We start from the raw sequence: 22,126 nt of genomic DNA on the forward strand, positions 1-22,126 counted from the left end.
CTCCTCCAGAGGGCCCTTTTGAGAATGAAAAGATTGCATGTTTCAAATCTGACTGAACTAACTTCATTTTCTATGAATTTTCAGGAACACTTCTATTGCATACAATGAGGCAGATTCACACATAGAGCTGATGGCCGACTGGACAGTCTACATATGGAAGAAAAAAATAAGAATAAAAAAGCATTGGCAAGTTCTTTCGGTGATCTTCGGACATCGCTACGTCTCGGGGACTTTTACCAGATAAAACATTAGTCCAGTGCCCTAAAAGTTGTTCAGCTTTGCCTCTCTTGGAAAATTTCATCCACAAGTGACAAGAGGCTCACATTTTGCTGAGAGAAAGGAGCGTCTCAGCTTAGCTCTGACATTACAGGGATGAAGAAAGCCAGCAGGACGGGAGATGAGCCCAGCTGCAGCACTGAATATTCATCCAGTAACATCTTATTCGAACAAAGACTTAAGATATCTGTGAAGTACATTTTGGTGAGGGATGGGGATCAGGAAGCGACTGCTTGTCTCAAATAAAGGGAATTAGAGGCTCACTTATGTTTATTAAAAAACTGTCCTTTAAAGAACGCAAAAATTTAAAGTTATTAATAAGTCTAAGCACAATCCTTTTTAATCCAGTTTTCCTAACTGGTGACTTTTGATTTGAGGGCATATAATAACGTAGTAAATTGGAAACCATTTTTGCTGATGGTAAATTCTACTTTCTAAAGTTACCTAAAAATTACTTAATCACATAAATATCTCTCAGAGGTTAACCCCAAATTTCATTCAAGTTCTTGGACATGCTGAACTCTTGGTTAACTACAAACAAAACCATTTTGTTTGCAGAAACATAAAATGATGAAGCAGCAAGGATAATATTACTAAGTCCCCTGGGTAATGAGGGAACACTTTCATAAATGTCTTCCTTCACAGGTTTTTTTCCCCCCCTTTGGGGGCCAGCCTAACTTAAAAAAAAAAAAAAATCCAGCTTTTACCTTCCAAACCACATGGTTTGGCTAACACAACTAATAAAAAAGGACTCTGGGCTAAAATCAGCCAGGTGAGATTCAGTGTGGGTAGCTGTTAAGGCTTGTATACATTTTTATAAAGGATTTTTAAACACTTCAAACTGTATCATATAGAGAAAGATATTTAAAATGCACAGTTTAAGACTCATGGACACAGAGAACACACTTGTTGCCAAAGAGGAGGGGGCTGGGGGAGGGATGGACTGGGAGTTTGGGGTTCACAGACGCAAACTAGTACATATAGGATGGATAAACAACAATGTCCTACTGCAGAGCACAGGGAACTATATTCAATATGCTGAGATAAACCATAATGGAAAAGGATATGAAAAAGACTATATATATATGTATAACTGACTCGCTTTGCTGTACAGCAGAAATTAACACATTATAGATCAACTATGCTTCAATAAAAAATTTTTTTAATAAAAATGCACAGTTTAAGGAGTAACAATGAAATGAAACCCTGCATACCCATCAATAAGTCTAAGCAATAAAAGATGAGCAATACTGTACAATGCCCCATACGCCCTCCCCAGCTGAATCTTCCTTCCCCTTTAGAGATAATCACTCCTTTGATTTTCCTTATATGTTTACCACATATATATGTATCCTTCAAAAATGTGTTCTTTAGTTTTTGTTTTATTTTAATTTTTAAATAATTTTTGTTAGAGTATAGTTGATTCACAATGTTGTGTTAGTTTCTGCTGTACAGCAAGTGAATCAGTTATACATCTACATGTATCCACTCTTTTTTAGATTTTTTTCCCACATAGGCCATTACAGAGTATTGAGTAGAGTTCCCTGTGCTATACAATAGGTCCTTATTAGTCAATTATTTTATACATAGTAGTGTGTATATGTCAATCCCGATCTCCCATATTATCCCTTCCCCTCTTACCTCCTGGTAACCATAAGTTTTCTACATCCGTGACTCTATTTCTGTTTTGTAAATAGGTTCATTTGTACCATTTCTTTAGATTCCATGTATAAGTGATATCCTATGATATTTGTCTTTTTCTGTCTGACTTACTTCACTTAGTTTTTAAATGCTGACTAACAATTATTTATCTTGTTGTGTAAAGAAAAGGCCACCTATAGCCTCTTCAATAAGTGGTGCTGGGAAAACTGGACAGCTACATGTAAAAGAATGAAATTAGAACACTCCCTAACACCATACACAAAAATACACTGAAAATGGATTAAAGACCTAAATGTACGGCCAGACACTATCAAACTCTTAGAGGAAACCATAGGCAGAACACTCTGTGACATAAATCACAGCAAGATCCTTTTGGACCCACCTCCTAGAGAAATGGAAATTTAAAAAAAATAAAGAAACGGGACCTAATGAAACTTCAAAGCTTTTGCACAGCAAAGGAAACCATAAACAAGATGAAAAGACAACCTGCAGAATGGGAGAAAATATTTGCAAATGAAGCAACTGACAAAGGATTAGTCTCCAAAATATACAAGCAGCTCATGCAGCTCAATAGCAAAAAAAAAAACCCAATCCAAAAATGGGCAGAAAACCTAAGTAGACATTTCTCCAAAGAAGATATACAGATTGCCAACAAACACAGGAAAGGATGCTCAACATCACTAATCAGTAGAGAAATGCAAATCAAAACTACAGGGCTTCCCTGGTGGCGCAGTGGTTGAGAGTCCGCCTGCCGATGCAGGGGACAAGCGTTCGTGCCCCGGTCTGGGAAGATCCCACATGCCGCGGAGCGGCTGGGCCCGTGAGCCATGGCCGCTGAGCCTGCGCGTCCGGAGCCTGTGCTCTGCAACGGGAGAGGCCACAACAGTGAGAGGCCCGCGTAACACACACACAAAAAAACTACAATGAAGGGGCTTCCCTGGTGGCGCAGTGGTTGAGAGTCCGCCTGCCGATGCAAGGGACACAGGTTTGTGCCCCAGTCCGGGAAGATCCCACATGCCGCGAAGCGGCTGGGCCCGTGTGCCATGGTTGCTGAGCCTGCGCGTCCGGAGCCTGTGCTCCGCGACGGGAGAGGCCACAACAGTGAGAGGCCCACGTACCGAGAAAAAAAAAAAAAAAAAACTACGATGAGGTATCACCTCACACCAGTCAGAACAGCCATCATCAAAAAATCTACAAACAATAAATGCTGGAGAGGGTGTGGAGAAAAGGGAACCCTCTTGCACTGTTGGTGGGAACGTAAATTGATACAGCCACTATGGAGAACAGTATGGAGGTTCCTTATAAAGCTAAAAATAGAATTACCATACAACCCAGCAATCCCACTACTGGGCACATATCATGAGAAAATCATAATTCTAAAAGACATGTTCATTGCAGCTCTATTTACAATAGCCAGGACATGGAAGCAACCTAAGTATCCATCAACAGATGAATGGATAAAGAAGATGTGGCACATATATACAATGGAATATTACTCAGCCATAAAAAGAAACGAAATTGAGTTATTTGTAGCGAGGTGGATGGACCTAGAGTCTGTCATACAGAGTGAAATAAGTCAGAAAGAGAAAAACAAATACCGTATGCTAACACATATAAATGGAATCTAAAAAGGAAAAAAAAAAGGTGGTTCTGAAGAACCTATGGGCAGGACAGGAATAAAGACGCAGACGTAGAGAATGGACTTGAGGACACAGGGAGGGGGAAGGGTAAGCTGGGACGAAGTGAGAGAGTGGCGTGGACATATATACACTACCAAATGTAAGATAGATAGCTAGTGGGAAGCAGCTGCATAGCACAGGGAGATCAGCTCGGTGCTTTGTGACCACCTAGAGGGGTGGGATAGGAAGGATGGGAGGGAGACGAAAGAGGGAGGGGATATACGTATGCATATAGCTGATTCACTTTGTTATACAGCAGAAACTAACACACCATTGTAAAGCAACTATACTCCAATAAAGATGCTAAAAAAAAACAAAAAAAAAGGCCACCTTCCCACTGTCAGAAAAAAGTTCAACTTCCCTAGACTTTTACCAAAGCCCTCAAGGGTAAGGGGTGGGCAAGGCCATGGGGTTTCCTGGGAAATCTGGGGCTCCCGGAGATGGGTCGGTGGGTACCTGGAGGGGCTAAGCATGGGCAGGAACTGGACAGCCGGAAGGAATCACTGGTGGTGTCTGTCTCCCCGAAGTCTCTCTTTTTTTTTTTTTTTTTTTTTGCTGTACGCGGGCCTCTCACTGCTGTGGCCTCTCCCGTTGCGGAGCACAGGCTCCGGACACACAGGCTCCGCGGCCATGGCTCACGGGCCCAGCCGCTCCGCGGCATGTGGGATCTTCCGGGATCGGGGCACGAACCCGTGTCCCCTGCATCGGCAGGCGGACTCTCAACCACTGCGCCACCAGGGAAGCCCCCGAAGTCTCTCTTTTTAAGGTCAACATGGCCAACTTCCAGATCTCAGCACCGGGTCAAATCAGAGCACTTCCGTGGGTGGTAACAGTGTTCCCCACTGACCTGGCAGGCAGTGTGACAGGCCGGGCCAAGCAGAGATGCGACCTGGGGTCAGCTCACCCGCAACCGTCTGTTGTCAGGGCAGGAGATAGGCGGCGGCCCTGAGCTCTCAGGGATGAATGCCTTGCCGTGTCCGTCCTTGCCACACATCGATGTGTAGCTGTGCCTTCCAGGGACCCCGGCCTCTGGCTGCATTTGCTGGCATGCTCCTGTCCTCACATCTTGCCGTGGCCGGTGAATTCTCTCGCTGCAGGGAGCACACCCTACAGACAAGCTGTGGAGGAAAATCCCTGAGACCCTTCAACTCTGAAAAATCTTGACCGCATCTCCTTATGGAGTTGTAGGTCCTTTTACACCAGAGCCTGGAAGGCGTTGCTTCGCTGTCTGTGTGCCTAGTAAGCCTGCTGAGAAGTCCTCGGTCACTCTGATACTGTTAGTTTGCTGTGACCTGGTGCTTCCTCTCCGGACCCGGGGAGAATCGTGGCCTCGTCCTGGATGTTGTGAATTTCACAGCAGTGCACGCTGCTGTCAGTGTGTTTTCATACGTCGTGCTCTCGGCAGGGCCTTTCAATCTGGAAACTGATATCCTTCCGTTCGGGGAATGAAAAACAAATTTCCTTTGTTCTCTCCTCCTGGAATCCTACTTATGAATGTGTAGTCTACCGGGGCGGGTCTCTACCATCTAATTTTCTTACCTTTTCTCTCTTACATCCCTTCTCTGCCCTTTTCTCCTACGTTGCGAGTCATTTCCTAACTTTCATGTCTGCTACCAGCTTTTTCGTTGCAAGCACGCCCTGTTTTCCGAACGTCCCACCTCTCCTCCCCGCTTATACCTGTTATTTTTACTTCTTGGATGTGCTGATTTTCTTACCCCTCCGACGAGAGCGTTGCTTTGTTTTTACACCTTCTTCTCTTGGCAAGTCTGTTTCCTCTAAGCTGCTTTTTGGGGAGTTGCTCATGCTCTCCTGTATCATCCCAGAGGGAGGCTTCTTCAGACGCCTTTGATCTCTTCTTGTCCAACGTGGCTCTGAGCTGACGGGAATCTGGACAGCAGAGAGCGGCTGTTCGCCCTGGCCTTCCCCTGGGGGTAATCTAGATGGCCTCTGTCTTGGAGAAACTCCCGCATCCTAATAGATGGATTTTTTTTTCTCTTGGGACATTGCCATCACCCAGAAATGAGCCCTTCGGTCTCCACCAGGCTGGCCTTGGAGGGAGGGCGGGGCAGAGGCACGCAGATCTCAGGGTTCCAACAGTCACGCAGTTTTCCTTTTGGTGTCTTGGTGCCTCTCCCTCTCTCTGCAGCGATTTCTCCCCAAACCTTCTTGGTTCACGAGACCCTAAATGTCTCAGTCATTTTTTACGGTGCTCCAAAACCTAAAGGTATATTGAATAGCCTCCTTTGTTAAGCAGTTCTTTCTAAAGAACGTAATAATATTTAGGTCTTAACAAGTTAGTTGTTGTTTTAAAAAATACATATAAATTGAAGGAAAAATACCAATATTTTATTCTTAAATCACCACAATCACTTACTAATGGATGTACGTACCTGCTGGGAGGGCACAATCCCTCCTGGAATCAGATGAGACCCAGCCAGCCTGCTTTCACAGTCCACCTGATTTTCACGTGGGACTTGCTTTTTATCACATACACACCAAAAACTCAGTTTCACAAAGATATGACGTCACAGAAGAGAATGTAGAGTGATGTAACGTTGGAACTGTTTTAAGCCGGCAGTCGTCCCCATGAGATGTCAAGTGTCACTGTGTTTGTCAAAAATCTCCAGCATCTCCAGCACCTCTGCCAGATGGTGTGGCACCCAGGGCGCCTTGCCACACAGTTTGGGAACCACAGGCTTTACCCAACCCACTTTTGTCTACTCCACTATCTTAACCTGGAATCACATTCAAACGTCCTCACTGTTGCCCTCCCACTGCTCAGCACCTCAGTACATTTAAACTATAATTTACTTCACATCGTGACTCACGGGACCAAAGCACAGATTCCACTCTCCAAGATCTAGGAGGGTGGGTGGCCCTGGTGATGCACATTGAAAGTCAGGGCACCGCACTTTTATGTGCACCATTCCCCAACCAGTAAGACACGTTGGTTTCTGGAGTTTCGATTTTGCATGCCTTGAGACAGTGCTATAGAAGTAACGCGATACTGTTTGTGGCTGTTTGCAGACGGCTGAGTCAGGACCTGAGTGCAGACAGCTGTCGAAGCAGTCTTCTGTGGCCCTGCCCCCCCCACACACACACTGGTCTTTGAAGGATGCAATCAGGGTAAAGTCGGAACGTCAACAAAAGGAGGCCAGAGCAGGTACTATGACGGACACGTGTGGGTTCTGAGTAAGCTGACTGCTATGGACTCACAAAGCTGTCTGAGAAGATGGGGGATGCAAGCTGACTTCTGTCTAGACGAGATAGGAGTGGAAAACACATCAGACAGACCCAGCAGAGGAGTGACAAGAAAAACCTGTTTCCGTTGCACAAATGCATCGCAGGGAATGGGCTGTTTCCTTCCTTATCTAAACATCTAATCCCTGCGGGGGCTGTGACCAGGCACTAGTGCATTTCAGTTTCATTTCTAGGGCTTTAAAATATCTTGCCCATGAATAAGAAAAAAGAAGGAGAGTGAAGAGAAGAAAAAAAGAGACATATAAATAAATGGCGGGGGGGGGGGGGGGGATATGGGGAAAGAAAGGGAGGGAGGGAGGGCGGGAGGGAGGCCAGCCAGCGGGGAGAGAGCCCGAGCGATGATGTCAGGAAGGGGGGAGAGGGCAGGAAAGCCCGAATGCTCAGATATGTTCGGAATTTCAAAGGCTACGTATACTTCAGCATTTGGAGAATATCTCCGACGTAGTTCTGTAAAATTCATCTCCTGCCTCAGATGCATTGTAGTCACGTCAATTTTTCTCCTCTCCATTTAACAGTGGCTAAAAAACAGCCACAAGGGAAGCCAGTTCCTATGTACATTCTCTAAGGTTGAGTAGTCCAGAGGTCTGTCTATTGGATGTAATAGTCCATCAGGTCATTTAAGGACAGTAAAAGATTCAGTACGTGTTCTGTTTTTTCCCCTGGAAGCATCAACGGTCAACTTCAGGTCAATGTTAGAAAACACTCGCCTACTAGTAAAGGAATCGTAATCATACCAGGTTCTGTCAGGCAAGTCAGGACATTGTTTAACTACAAATACGTGTTAGTATTTGCTTGTTCTAAAGTTCTAACTCATAACAACTCATGTAAGCAGTCACTGGAACAGTCGTTCATGCGTGTGGATTTTATTTAATTCTCCGCGCCAAGTGCAGATTTCTGAGGCAGGGTATTTTTTTTTTTTTTTTTTTGGCCACGCATCTCAGCTTGCAGTACTTTAGTTCCCTGACCAGGGATCGAACCCAGGCCACGGCAGTGGAAGCGCCGACTCCCTGGACCACCAGGGACTTTCTCTGAGGCAGAGTATTTTAATGGTCCTGTATGACAAAAAGGAAGCAATTCCAACCACGTCATGGAGAATATAATTGTGGAGGAATTATCAGAGGTCGAGGAAGACTAGTGGTGTCTTGTTTTTCATAGCTCCCGACTATATACGTGTTTGCCTTGTATTGAAAGATTTGCTTGAAATGCTGCTCTACCAAGAATTATCTGTCTTCAGCAAGCGCTATTATTGTGGTTTGAACGGAGGAGTCTGTTTTCTTAAATGCTTCCAGATCGAACCAAAGGGAAAAGAAAAATAAGAAACTTCAGCGAACACAGCGAGGGCAGACTTTTTCATACGTTGCTAGGACATGCAGTTTACAAGGAAGGCCTTCCGTCTCCTGCTCTTCTTGGCATGATTTTGCCACATTAAACCAAAAAGCATTTAAGAACATTCTAGAGGTCAGACTACCCCATGATGCTGCTGAGGACTGGTTTCACTAAATAATTCGTAATCAAAACTATATTCTAGGGCTTCCCTGGTGGCGCAGTGGTTGAGAGTCCGCCTGCCGATGCAGGGGACACGGGTTCGTGCCCCGGTCTGGGAAGATCCCACATGCCACGGAGCGGCTAGGCCCGTGAGCCATGGCCGCTGAGCCTGTGCGTCCGGAGCGTGTGCTCCGCAACGGGAGAGGCCACAACAGGGAGAGGCCCACGTACTGCAAAAAACAAAACAAAAACTATATTCTAGAAGCAAAACAGCAAACACGACTGAGACAGGCGTGTATGGGGTCTGAGGGGTGGCGGAGGGGCTGAAGGAGTTGCTCTCTTTCCTCCTCACCCAAATACTCCTTCTTAGTTGGTGTGTTGAGAGCTTTCAATTTTCAAACACACACATACTCAGAAACTAAACTATGCAGTTTCTCACCAGTGTTTTAAATTTTCAGATGATGCTTAGTTTATGATTTTCCAACACAGATCACGGGAGACATTTAATAAATCATATCATCTGTGTAGGTGATGACAATGGATAAAACACAATGAAAGAAGAGTTTCATGAACTCAAACAGAATCCAAAATGCAACCAAATGCAACCAAAGCAGTCTTAATCCATTCCACCAGGAATGCCTTCAGAATTTTTGGCCCAAGATTTTAGTATTATTGTACATAAAGCGTCAAAAGAGATAACCTGCTCCATAGATTTGTTCACACAAACTTTCTTGTGGATAAAGGAGATATTTGGTTCCTACTTTTATCTACACATCTATCTATCCATCCATCCATTCACCTATCTATCTATCTATCCATGTCTGCCTAGTCTATTTAAAATAGCAAAGTAAAAGATATGCCTTAACCCCCTATAAGATTTCCACATCAGGTCATGCAGGAGATTGAGTCTCAGAAGTCCCCTGTATCAGGGAACAGCACTGTGCAATTTTATACAAAGCCATGTCACAGCAAAATATGCAGTTGTGTTGTTTCCATAGTTTGAAAAGTGACCACAGTACCTGACGTGGGGACTGTACAGGTGGGCGGTGGGGTCTGGGTGTGACTCACAACAAGAAGGTACAGATTAGCTTTTGCACAGCAAAGGAAACCATAAACAAAACGAAAAGACCGCCCACAGAATGGGAGAAAGTATTTTCAAATGAAGCAAACGACAAGGGATTAACCTCCAAAATATACAAAAAGCTCATGCAGCTCAATAGAAAAAAAAAAAAACCCAAACAACCCAATCAAAAAATGGGAGGAAGATCTAAATAGACATTTCTCCAAAGATAACATACGGATGGCCAATATGCAGATGAAAAGATGCTCAACATCACTAATTATTATAGAAATGCAAATAAAAACCACAATGAGGTATCACCTCACACTGGTCAGAATGGCCATCATCAAAAACTCTACAAACAATAAATTCTGGAGAGGGTGTGGAGAAAAGGGAATCCTCCTACATTATTGGTGGGAATGTAGATTGGTACAGCCACTATGGAGAACAGTGTGGAGGTTCCTTAAAAAACTAAAAATACATCTACCATATGATCCAGCAATTCCAGTCATGGGCATATATCAGAGAAAACCGTAATTCAAAAAGAGACATGCACCCCTATATTCATAGCAGCACTATTCACAGTAGCCAGGACATGGAAGCAACCTAAATGTCCATCAAAAGATGAATGGATAAAGAAGATGTGGTACCTATATACGATGGAATATAACTCACCCATAAAAAAGAACACAATAATGCCATTTGCAGCAACATGGATGGACCCAGAGATTGTCATACTGAGTGAAGTAAGTCAGAAAAAAACAAATATCCTAGGATATCACTTATATATGGAATCTAAAAACATGGTACAAATGAACTTATTTACAAAATGGAAGTAGAGTCATAGACAGAAAACAAACTTATGGTTCCCAGCGGGTAAGGGGAGGGAAGGGATAAATTGGGAGATTGGGATCAACATATACACACTACTGTATATATATAATAGATAATAAGGCCCTACTGTAGAGCACAGGGAACTCTACTCAGTACTCTGGAATGACTTATATGGGAAAAGAACCTAAAAAAGAGTGGAGATATGTATGTGTATAGCTGATTCACTTTGCTGTACACCTGAAACTACACAACATTGTAAATTAACTATATAATCCAATAAAACTTAATTAATTTAAAAAAAGAAGGGGGGCTTCCCTGGTGGTGCAGTGGTTGAGAATCCGCCTGCCAATGCAGGGGACACGGGTTCGAGCCCTGGTCCGGGAAGAGCCCACATGCCACGGAGCAACTAAGCCCGTGCGCCACAACTACTGAGCCCACGTGCTGCAACTACTGAAGCCCACGCACCTAGAGCCCGTGCTCCACGACGAGAGAAGCCACCGCAATGAGAAGCCCGCACACCGCAATGAAGAGTAGACCCTGCTCGCGGCAACTAGAGAAAGCCCACGTGCAGCAATGAAGACCCAACACAGCCATACATACATACATACATACATACATACATACATACATACATACATATATACATACATAAATAAGAAGGCATCAGCTCAATTCCAGTTTTCCCCTCAGGATGACACTCAGCATCCCTTCCGCTTTGGGCCCTAACAGGCTCACACTCTGCTTTTCAGGCCCTGGTGCGCAGGCGTGAGAGGCTCAGGATTGACCTCGGTCTCTCTGACCAGGAGCCACCACAATCCCCGAGAAAGGCCAAGCCGGGTGTGGCTCCCAAGAGATGTGCAGCCGGGTCTGCGTGATGCTGAAGCAGAGACACACATTTTCCACCCTTTGGCAAGAAGGGAGTGAAACTGGTGACTTCGCTGATGGGAAAAATACTAAGAAAGTCGTCTTCGAGGGGAGGTACTGTGAAATACCCGGACAAAAATTTCTGCTTCTCTTATAAACATCGTTTTCGTCTATGAGGAGCCATAAAAATACAAGAAGTGTGAGGCGGGAGGGGAGGTCACCTGGGCTTCTGGACCACACGGCTCTGATGAGGCCCAGGGATGTGCAATTCCAGGGCAAGATGCCTTCCTTCCTGGTGTAGCATAGGAAGCGCTCATGGGTCAGGGCACGTAAATGAGAGATGCCCGGTGGTCACTCTGCTGACATCTTAGGGCTGCTTTCCCGTGAGGTGCATTTCCAGGCTGGGGTCTAGTTGTTGGTGGCTTTTGGTCAGCAGAAATATGCAAGAGATCACTCTTTTCTCCTGGAATCTTAGGAGGATGTTTTTATCATCTTGAGCTTAGTTTGCTTTCTGAGTATAACAGACTACAGTTTTAAAAGCCTTAAGTCACTGAGCTTGACCTTCTTGTCTGAATGGAACTTCATGTTTCCCTAATAAAGAACCTGATGTAAAACGCAGCGTGCAGACCCCACGATAAAGAAGATATTGTCAGTAAGGGGGTTTCACATTTCCAGGGAACTGCAAAAACACTGTTCTGCTTATGGCTTTAAAACGGAAACAAAGAGCTATTGAAACCAAAGAGATACATTACCAGAGAGAAAAAAAGAAAAAGCTTCTTACCAGGTTCAGCTGTGGATCGAGGTTCTGTTTCCCACATGAGAAAAAAAGAGATCAAAACAGAGTATTAGACTGGGCTTCCGTTTATACTAAACCTACCCATCTTTTTCTGTGACCTTGTCTAGGGCATGTCTGCAGAAATGGTGAAGACAAACTCCATCAGGGCGGCTTTAATGTGCTGCACCCTGCACATCCACCCCACTCGGCGAACAGAAATCTATGCGTCTCACACTACAGTATATAAAACAGATAATCAACAAGGACCTACTGTATGGCACAGGAAACTACTCAATATTCTGTGATAACCTATATGGGAAAAGACTCTGAAAAAGAATGAATATATGTATATGTATAACGGAATCACCTTGCTGTACACCTGAAACTAACACAACACTGTAAATCACTATCTTCCAACAGAAAATAAAAATTAAATATTAAAACAAATAAAATGCAAAGAAAGAAAGGGAGGGAGGGAGGAAGGAAGAAATCCATGCATCTCAGTGACTAAGCCCTTCCTGGTTCTCCTGGAGCTGGACAAGAGGGCCTGGTCAGACCTGGGGGCAGTGGGACAGGCCCCTCTCCTTACTTTTCTGTAGGATCCGGAAGTCTGGAGAGTCCTGGATTTCACTGCCTTGTCGGAACCACTGGACCTGCAGTGGGGGCGTGCCTCGGACCCGGCACTCCAGCACGGCCGCTTGTCCCTTGGAGGCTGAGATGCTTTGCAGCTCCTGGAATGCAAGGATCCGTGCACGTCAGGCCTTGGTGTGGTCTCACCCAGCTTCACAACAGACAGCAACACTTCCCAACCTCAGAGAAGCAAACGCAGGCTTTGCATCATAGAATCGGGGCAGGAGAAACACCTTTAACTGCATGTAATGAAGTGAGTAAGGCTTCCCATGGGGCCGGCAGAAACGCTGGGCCCACCCTGCAAAGGTATGGCTCTAGTATTCATGGAATTTTATGGTAACGGGTACCTTTATCTACACTGAAGAGTGAGCTGGTGAAATGCAAACGTCTTTAAAGAATCGCACTCCATCTGAGTGTAGATTCCTGAGAGACCCAGACAGGAAGGCATAGGAGACCCCACTTGTCTCCCAAGCTCTGAGCTTCTCGCGGGGCGCCACCTCTGCCCGCCAGCTTCCTGGGTCTGCTTTACCAGGATGGGGGTTGGCATTTTCTCATTTGGAGATTCTGAGTGAAAGAAGAAAACAGGAGCACTTCCCCCGCCTGACCTTCCTTGCCTCTTCCCCTGCTGTCACCCTGGTGCCACCTACTCCAACTCCAGCCCAGGAAATGTTGACAACGCAACAGACCAGAAATGCGTTTGGCTTCACAGATGCAAAGCCGAGAAGCTTGTAAACTGGCTACTAAACACCAGAGGAATAACCGGCCCCTTCCAGGTGTCCGCACTCTGCCTTTCCCCTCTGCGACTGCTTAGCCACGGGCCCACTGAAACGTTTTGCCTATTTACCCTTCTGACTACAGAGTATTACATCTGATAAAGGACATGAAGAACTCTTAAAAGAAGTCAAATACGATCAAGTAATTCACCTATGCAGAGACCCAAAGCAAACAAATTCACATCAGGAAGGTTTTTTTTTTTCTATTTCTGTTTTTGCTTTTTACATTTTTCTGAAGAGCCAGCCAATGGTGTGCTGGGAAAAACAGACCCTGCAGCAACTGGCCTGCAGTGTGTGTGCCCCGGCCCCGTGGGAATCCTCAAAGTCCATGAGGCAGGCAGAACCATAAAAGTCCACTGCGAAGTCTGGGAAGGCATTTGATAAGAATTTTGGTGGCTAAGGTCTTTTTTTTGGTTTTTTTTTAATGGAAAGGTGAAGATTATTACCTACTTCTGAGTGCATTCTCTCTCCACCCTTATTTTTAACTGTAGGAAAATCTCTGGTTTTAAATTGACTTTCACTTTCTGACTGGTCCAGAAAGCGCTAATTTAGCGGATCAGCAGGGAAGATGTGGCCCACGGGGTCCAGCTTGTGTGGATGGATGAATCAACGCCCCCGGCTTGTCCAGGAAGTGTTCACAGCACGTTACAGATGCTGCACAAATATTCTTCATGTGTGAGCCATCAGACACCACAGGGGGACTCTGTTTGCTCCTAGGATTATGCATTTTGTTCAAACACTGGAAAATCACATAGGTGGTAAATGGGAAGATGCCGAAGACTTTACACAAACCTCTTCATGGTTCGCTGTAAACGAACATGGCTCGTAGGAACCACAGTGAGGACCCCAAGGGAGGCCGAGAGCCACCTTCAGAGGCTGACCCTGGCAGTCAGTGTCGTCCACTTGGCAGACTCTGGGACCCCTGGGTGTTTCAGGGTCCACAGAAGAGCATCTCTCGTTGTCAGGTCCACCTGGTACTGAGATCCCTTGGAGGGTCTACCGCTCTGGGGAGAAATGCCACGCGGAGGAGGCTGCTCTCCTGGCCCCATATGTGTCCCTGTGACTCACAGCCCCGCTGTCCCCGCCAGCTCTGCGGCTCCGGCTCAGCCCCGGGGAACCCTTCCCAGCGACGTGGGACAGCACGGATGGAGGCGCCAGTGGACTTGCAAAGCCCAGGCCACCCCGTCACCACCATCCCCTCCGGAACCAGAGCCCAGGCCCCCAAAGGACAGTGCAGAGCAGGGAGAGGCACCGCCCACAGGCAAAGGGTGCAGGTGCCAGTGAGGAAGAAGAAGACCATGCAGAACGGGGGGCATCCACTGTCCAGACCCAGGACTTGGAGCTGCAGACACGGGGACACAGCCCTGAGCTCTGGCCACTCTACAGTTTGCGACTTAAAAAACTCAAGCTTTGTAAAAATGCTGAATTCTGGTTTACTTTTCTATTAAGCTCAGAGAACGCTTCCTGGTTTTCTCTGGGGAAGGGGGGACACTGCTGCTGGAACCTCTGTCTCAGGAGCTGGACTGCACTGCAGGGGAAAGGAACAGGGTGTGTGCCTGGGACTGAGGGTCTCCCATGGCCCTGAGGGAGGAAAGGAAGCTCTCGGGGCCTCGCCCCTCCCTGGTGCCACCAGGACACGCTTGATCGGCCTCAACCCAGAGGCGCACGGGGCCCTGGCTCCAAAATCAACTGTGTCCCCAGCAAGAGTGTGGCAGGTAACACAGATTTCCCGGCCTGTTTCATGAGGCTGCTTGAGAAACACTCCTAAACCACAGGTAAACGTGCCGCGCCCACCCCTCCGTAAACAACCCCTGCTCTAAGCCCAAAGGATGGATGACCTCATGGGCTGTTACACCGACACGGTTGTTGGCAGGTCTGACATGCCTTGTTTTCTTTCTTTTTGGGTATTTGATCCTGGGAGGCGACTTCAATGTTGCTGTCAACAATTATCATTTGCTGCATCCTCCGGTCAATACTCTGTTTATGAAAAGGTCTTTAAGCAAGCTGGATGCAGGCTGGCTTAGGAGAAAGACATCATTCCCTACATGAAGACCATCCAGATGCTCTTCTTGGCTGCCTTGCAGATTTATAGCTTTTAGATGATGCGTTTATAGAAACTGCTTTCACATTTGTCTTTAGTTACTTGGAATTGATTTTTGTGAAAAGTGTGAGGTCCGGGACCACCTCTGCTGAAGAACCCACGCTGCCCAGTGACCGCGGGTTGCTGGGGTGTCTCCTGGGCGCTCTCTGGGCCTCGTTTGCCCGTTTGTCTAGCCTTGAACCAGCACTGCTCTCCTGATGCTCTGGCCGTGGGAAGTCTTGACATCTCAGACCCCTAACACCATTTCCTCCTGCTTGTGCAGGAGGGCCTGGCTGCTCTGAGCCACTTTTTCTTCCACAAAATGTTAGAATCGAATGGCCAAGTTCAATATCAACACAAATAAAAACAAGGAACCTGTTGGAATTTGAGCTAGATTCGCATTGAATTTAGAGACTGGTCTAGGGTCATGACTTCTGACAGTGTACTGGTGCACAGGCATGGGGCACCTCTCCCTTTACTTGTGCCATTTAAAATGTCTTTCAAATAAAAAAAATGACACAATGAACTTATATACAAAACAGAAATAGACCCACAGACATAGAAAACAAACTTATGATTACCAAAGGGGAAAGGAGGGGGGGATAAATTAGGAGTTTGGGATTAACACAAACACACTACAATATATGAGAGATAGACAACAAGGACCTACTATATGACACAGTGAACTATACTCAGTACTTTGTAACAACTTATAAGGGAAAAGAATCTGAAAAAAAAGTCTATGTATAACAGAACCACTTTGCTGTACACCTGAAACTAACACAACACTGTAAATCAAGTACACTCCAATAAAAAAAAATAAAGTTTGTAACTTTCTCAGAAAGGGGGGTAGGAAACAAAGAAGAAGTACTACATGGGACCATTTCTGAGCTCAACAGTTGACCAATGAAATGCATGTCATCAGCTTGGCAACGCAAAACACCAACTTGGACAAAATGAAAATTAGTCAGTTTTTAAAAAATATGTCTATAAAACTTGCCGGTTCTCCCAGTTCCCTACCCAGCATTTTGTGTTGTTTCTTGTACTCTTTCCCAGTCTATTCTGAGCTCTGTCAGGTCCAGCGTGAACAGGGCCACCTCTGTCAGACGCTTTACAAATTACGATCACACAGCAGCTGTGCAACAAATATCTACTCAGCCCAAAGGTAACCAAGAAAAGAGCCTGCTCATCCACTCGTTGTAATTTTTAAACACTGCTCCACGAAGCCACAGGGGAATGGAACCTAAGGCCCAGAACAGACCCAGAATGAGACGCACAGATGCCAGACCTTGGTGAAAACAGGCGGGAAGCAGGCGGCTGCGGGTCCATCTGGCCGGCAGAGGCACGAGGTGGGGCTGGGAGCCTGAAAAGCAGAGACACGTGGGTCAAACTTGGAACATACGAACCGCTGAAAAGATGGGCTCTGTGACCTGGCGTTACTGGGACGGTGCCCAAGAGGGACCCGCGTGGGTGACAGCGCGGCCGCTGACAGGGCTCAGCATCCATTACATACCTACCAATACTTAAATATCAAACACTAAAAGGAGCCAATGCCTTAATCACAACTATTTCTGTAAAGTCCACTCTGGGTTAGGGGTTTAAAGGAAATATCTACTATACGTGCCATCGCTGAGTAATTTCTACTGCTTGGTTCTTTTCCAGTTTATGATCTCAGATGTGTTTTCTCCCCTGGCTGAGGACCCTACACATCACAGAGTAAGTCACATACTAGAATTTCTAAAATACCCTGGGTGCCCGGTAGCTGGAGGACACACTGATGTTCCTTAGACACACTCAGGAGATAGGAATGAGTTCACATTTCAAGAGTGCTGGGTTTGAAGATACTCGTCACAGCACAAAGTATCATAGTTGATTTAGAAACATCCAGATTTTAATTTTTTACATTAAAAAAACTTCATGTTTTTTGTGTTTTGCAAAATAAACTTACTACAATGACTTTCCAGAAGTTTGTACTGCTATTCTTTCTTGGATAAAGCAGTCTTACAATGAAATAAAAAAGCAGAATAAAACTGCATGAAGGGAAGGAATGTGAGTTTTTTCCTGTATTATCTGTTTAGCTCTTAGAGGATGGGAAAACCTGTGTCACTAGGCGGACTTTTCTAGTCTTCTACTTTGTTTTAAAGGAGCTAATGAATTTGGCTACACAGAAGATGGCACATACAGGGAGAATCCAACAGTAATAGCTAAAACGGATGCCACTTTATCAGAGTACTGCCTGCTAGAAAGAGAAATTCCCAAAGGAAACGCAGATATTGATTAATCAGTGGCATGCCTTTTTTTTTTTTTTTTTTGCGGTACGCGGGCCTCTCACTGTTGTGGCCTCTCCCGTTGCGGAGCACAGGCTCCGGACGCGCAGGCTCAGCGGCCATGGCTCACGGGTCCAGCCACTCCGCGGCATGTGGGGTCTTCCCGGACCGGGGCACGAACCCGTGTCCCCTGCATCGGCAGGCGGACTCTCAACCACTGCACCACCAGGGAAGCCCGGTGGCATGTCTTTGATTAGAGATTATTTTTAGTACATTAAAAGGAAGAACTTTATTTACCATTTTCTTTTCTCCCAGTTGTGTGTCCACTTAGAAAATATTTCAAGGGAGTACTAGTTATATTCTTCAGTGAGTTTGACTCCTTGTGGGCTGTGGAACACTTACCTGTTGAACAGGGACAGACAGTGGCTGAATCACAGCTGTGGTCACCCCTGTCTTTGGAGATGATGATCCTATCGTCAAGGAAACGGAAGTTGTTTTCTTCTGAGCCCTGGAAGATAAGGGGCCAAGGGTTCACTCAGAATTTTTTAAGCAGAAAGTATTCTTTGAAGCATTTAGACAGAATAGCCCAGTTTCTTTATGTCTATTCAACCCACTTCAACTATAAGTGCTTCCGACATCGGGACCCACGACCTACAGTTAGAATAGCGGTGGTCAGTACAGGCACAGATGGCCCTAGACATTAGTAAAATAAACACACAGAAAAAGGAAAAATAGCGCATGTAACTATGTATCTCAGCTCTTACCAGAGAGCTGAAAGTATTGAACTGGAAATCCTAACAAAAAAGAAAATACTTGGAAAAAGTTCAGTCTCTAACACTAAGCAGATACGTGAAACGTGTAGGGTTGGGGGTTCTGATTTAATGCAGAGTTCTCATTGTCTATTTTCAGTCTAGCAGCTGTTCTTTGTTCTGGCTCCTCACTGTGTAAAGTCAAGAGTATCTTGGAATTTTTGCTTTGGTGCATAAAACTCAGACTTGTTTCCAGACCCAATTTTGCTAAGTCACAAGCTGTGTAATCTCAAGCGACTCATGTCACTTCACTAAACCTGAGATAATTGACTGGATGCACAGGTGGCAGAGTATGTGATCTTATTAAGATTCCTTTAACATGAATATTCAGTGACTATTTGATGTTAAATGGATATAACTGTTATGTATATAGTAGCAAATCAATGAAATGTATTAATTACCACGATCTCGATGCCTATGGAGTTTTCTACAAAATTTTGGTAGATTTTACTTTATTTTTTATTTTTTTAAAACATCTTTATTGGAGTATAATTGCTTTACAATGGTGTGTTAGTTTCTGCTGTATAACAAAGTGAATCAGCTATACATACACATATATCCCCATATCTCCTCCCTCTTGCGTCGCCCTCCCTCCCACCCTCCCTATCCCACACCTCTAGGTGGTCACAAAGCACCGAGCTGATCTCCCTGTGCTATGCAGCTGCTTCCCACAGCTATCTATTTTACGTTTGGTAGCGTATATATGTCCACGCCACTGTCTTTGTCCCAGCTTACCCTTCCCCCTCCCCGTGTCCTCGAGTCCATTCTCTACATCTGCGTCTTTATTCCTGGCCTGCCCCTAGGTTCTTCAGAAGCTTTTTTTTTTTTTTTTTTTTTAGATTCCATATATATATGTTAGCATACGGTATTTATTTTTCTCTTTCTGACTTACTTCACTGTGCATGACAGTCTCTAGGTCCATCCACCTCACTATAAATAGCTCAATTTTGTTTCTTTTTATGGCTGAGTAATATTCCATTGTATATGTGACATATCTTCTTTATCCATTCATCTGTCACTTCCATGTCCTGGCTATTGTAAAGAGAGCTGCAGTGAACACTGTGGTACATGCCTCTTTGAATTATGGTTTTCACAGGGTATATGCCCAGTAATGGGATTGCTAGGTGGTATGGTAGTTCTAATTTTAGTTTTTTAAGGAACCTCCATACTGTTCTCCATAGTGGCTATATCAATCTACATTCCCACTAACAGTGCAAGAGGGTTCCCTTTTCTCCACACCCTCTCCAGCATTTATTGTCTGTAGATTTTTTGATGATGCCATTCTGACGGGTGTGAGCTGATACCTCACTGTAGTTTTGATTTGCATTTCTCTAATGATGAGTGATGTTGAGCATCCTTTCATCTGTTTGTTGACAAACTATATCTTCTTTGGAGAAATGTCTATTTAGGTCTTCTGCCCATTTTTCAATTGGGTTCTTTGTTTATCTGATATTGAGCTGCATGAGCTGCTTGTATATTTTGGAGATTAATCCTTTGTCAGTTGCTTCATTTGCAAATATTTTCTCCCATTCTGAGGGCTGTCTTTTCGTCTTGTTTATGGTTTCCTTTGCTGTGCAAAAGCTTTTAAGTTTCATTAGGTCCCATTTGTTCATTTTTGTTTTTATTTCCATTTCTCTAGGCGGTGGGTCAGAAAGGATCTTGCTGTGATGTATGTCATAGAGTGTTCTGCCTATGTTCTCCTCTAAGAGTTTGATAGTGTCTGGCCTTACATTTAGGTCTTTAATCCATTTTGAGTTTATTTTTGTGTATGGCGTTAGGGAGTGTTCTATTTTCATTCTTTTCCATGTAGCTGTCCAGTTTGCCCGGCACCACTTATTGAAGAGGCTGTCTTTTCTCCATTGTATATTAGTGCCTCCTTTATTAAAAATAAGGTGACCATATGTGCATGGGTTTATCTCTGGGCTTTCTATCCTGTTCCATTGATCTATATTTCTCTTTCTGTGCCACTACCATACTGTCTTGATTACTGTAGCTTTGTAGTAGAGTCTGAAATCAGGGAGCCTGATTCCTCCAACTCTGTTTTTCTTTCTCAAGATTGCTTTGGCTATTCGGGGTCTTTTGTGTTTCCATACAAATTGTGAAATTTTTTGTTCTAGTTCTGTGAAAAATGCCATTGGTAGTTTGATAGGGATTGCAATGAACCTGTGGATTGCTTTGGGCAGTATAGTCATTTCCACAATGTTGATTCTTCAATCCAAGAACATGGTATATCTCTCCAACTGTTTGTAACATCTTTAATTTCTTTCATCAGTGTTTTATAGTTTTATGCATACGGTCTTTTGCCTCCTTTGGTAGGTTTATTCCTAGGTATTTTATTCTTTTTGTTGTAGTGGTAAATGGGAGTGTTTCCTTAATTGCTCTTTCAGATTTTTCATCATTAGTGTATAGGAATGCAAGAGATTTCTGTGCACTAATTTTGTATCCTGTTACTTTACCAAATTCATTGATTAGCTCTAGTAGTTTTCTGGTAGCATCTTTAGGATTCTCTATGTATAGCATCATGTCATCTGCAAACAGTGACAGCTTTACTTCTTCTTTTCCAATTTGGATTCCTTTTATTTCTTTTTCTTCTCTGATTGCCGTGGCTAAGATTTCCAAGACTGTATTGAATAATAGTGGTGAGAGTGGACAACCTTGTCTGGTTCCTGATCTTAGAGGAAATGGCATCAGTTTTTCACCATTGACCACGATGTTGGCTGTTGGTTTGTCATATATGGCCTTTATTATGTCGAGGAAAGTTCCCTCTGCCTACTTTCTGGAGAGTTTTTATCATAAATGGGTGCTGAATTTTGTTGAAAGCTTTTTCTGCGTCTATTGAGATGATCATATGGTTTTTCTCCTTCAATTTGTTAACATGGTTTCTCACATTGATTGATTTTCGTATACTGAAGAAGCCTTGCATTCCTGGGATAAACCCCACGTGATCATGGTGTATGATCCTTTTAATGTGCTGTTTGCTAGTATTTTGTTAAGGATTTTTGCATCTATATTCATCAGTGATATTGGCCTGTTGTTTTCTTTCTTTGTGGCATCTTTGTCTGGTTTTGGTATTAGGGTGATGGTGGCCTCATAGAATGAGTTGGGGAGTGTTCCTCCCTCTGCTATATTTGGGAAGAGTTTGAGAAGGATAGGTGTTAGCTCTTCTCTAAATGTTTGATAGAATTTGCCTGTGAAGCCATCTGGTCCTGGGCTTTTGTTTGAAGATTTTTAATCACAGTCTCTATTTCAGTGCTTGTGATTGGTCTGTTTAAATTTTCTATTTCTTCCTGATTCAGTCTCTGAAGGTTGTGCTTTTCTAAGAATCTGTCCATTTCTTCCAGGTTGTCCATTTTATTGGCATACAGATACTTGTAGTAATCTCTCATGATTCTTTGTATTTCTGCAGTGTCAGTTGATACTTCTTTTTCATTTCTAATTCTATTGATTTTTCTCCCTTTTTTTCTTGATGAGTCTGGCTAATGGTTTATCAATTTTATCTTCTCAAAGAACAAGCTTTTAGTTTTATTGATCTTTAGTTTTATTGATCTATTGTTTCCTTCATTTCTTTTTCATTTATTTCTGATCTGATCTTTATGATTTAGTTCCTTCTGCTAACTTTGGGGTTTTTTTTATTCTTCTCTAATTGCTTTAGGGGTAAGGTTAGGTTGTTT

General features: G+C 44.2%; 1 protein-coding gene across 1 annotated transcript in view; it reads right to left on the reverse strand.

The window, feature by feature from the left end:
* PALLD (palladin, cytoskeletal associated protein) overlaps positions 1–22,126 on the reverse strand; it is a 380,643-nt gene that overhangs the window by 197,286 nt on the left and 161,231 nt on the right. The window contains exons 4-7 of the mRNA XM_060102703.1: positions 18,049–18,154; positions 16,668–16,742; positions 12,486–12,627; positions 11,903–11,926 (exon numbers count right to left, since the gene is read on the reverse strand). Coding sequence (XP_059958686.1) covers positions 11,903–11,926; positions 12,486–12,627; positions 16,668–16,742; positions 18,049–18,154 — 347 coding nt within the window. The remainder of the gene's footprint in view (positions 1–11,902; positions 11,927–12,485; positions 12,628–16,667; positions 16,743–18,048; positions 18,155–22,126) is intronic.

This window comes from Mesoplodon densirostris, chromosome 6 (genome assembly GCF_025265405.1).
Source record: "Mesoplodon densirostris isolate mMesDen1 chromosome 6, mMesDen1 primary haplotype, whole genome shotgun sequence".
Taxonomy (NCBI): Eukaryota; Metazoa; Chordata; class Mammalia; order Artiodactyla; family Ziphiidae; genus Mesoplodon; species Mesoplodon densirostris.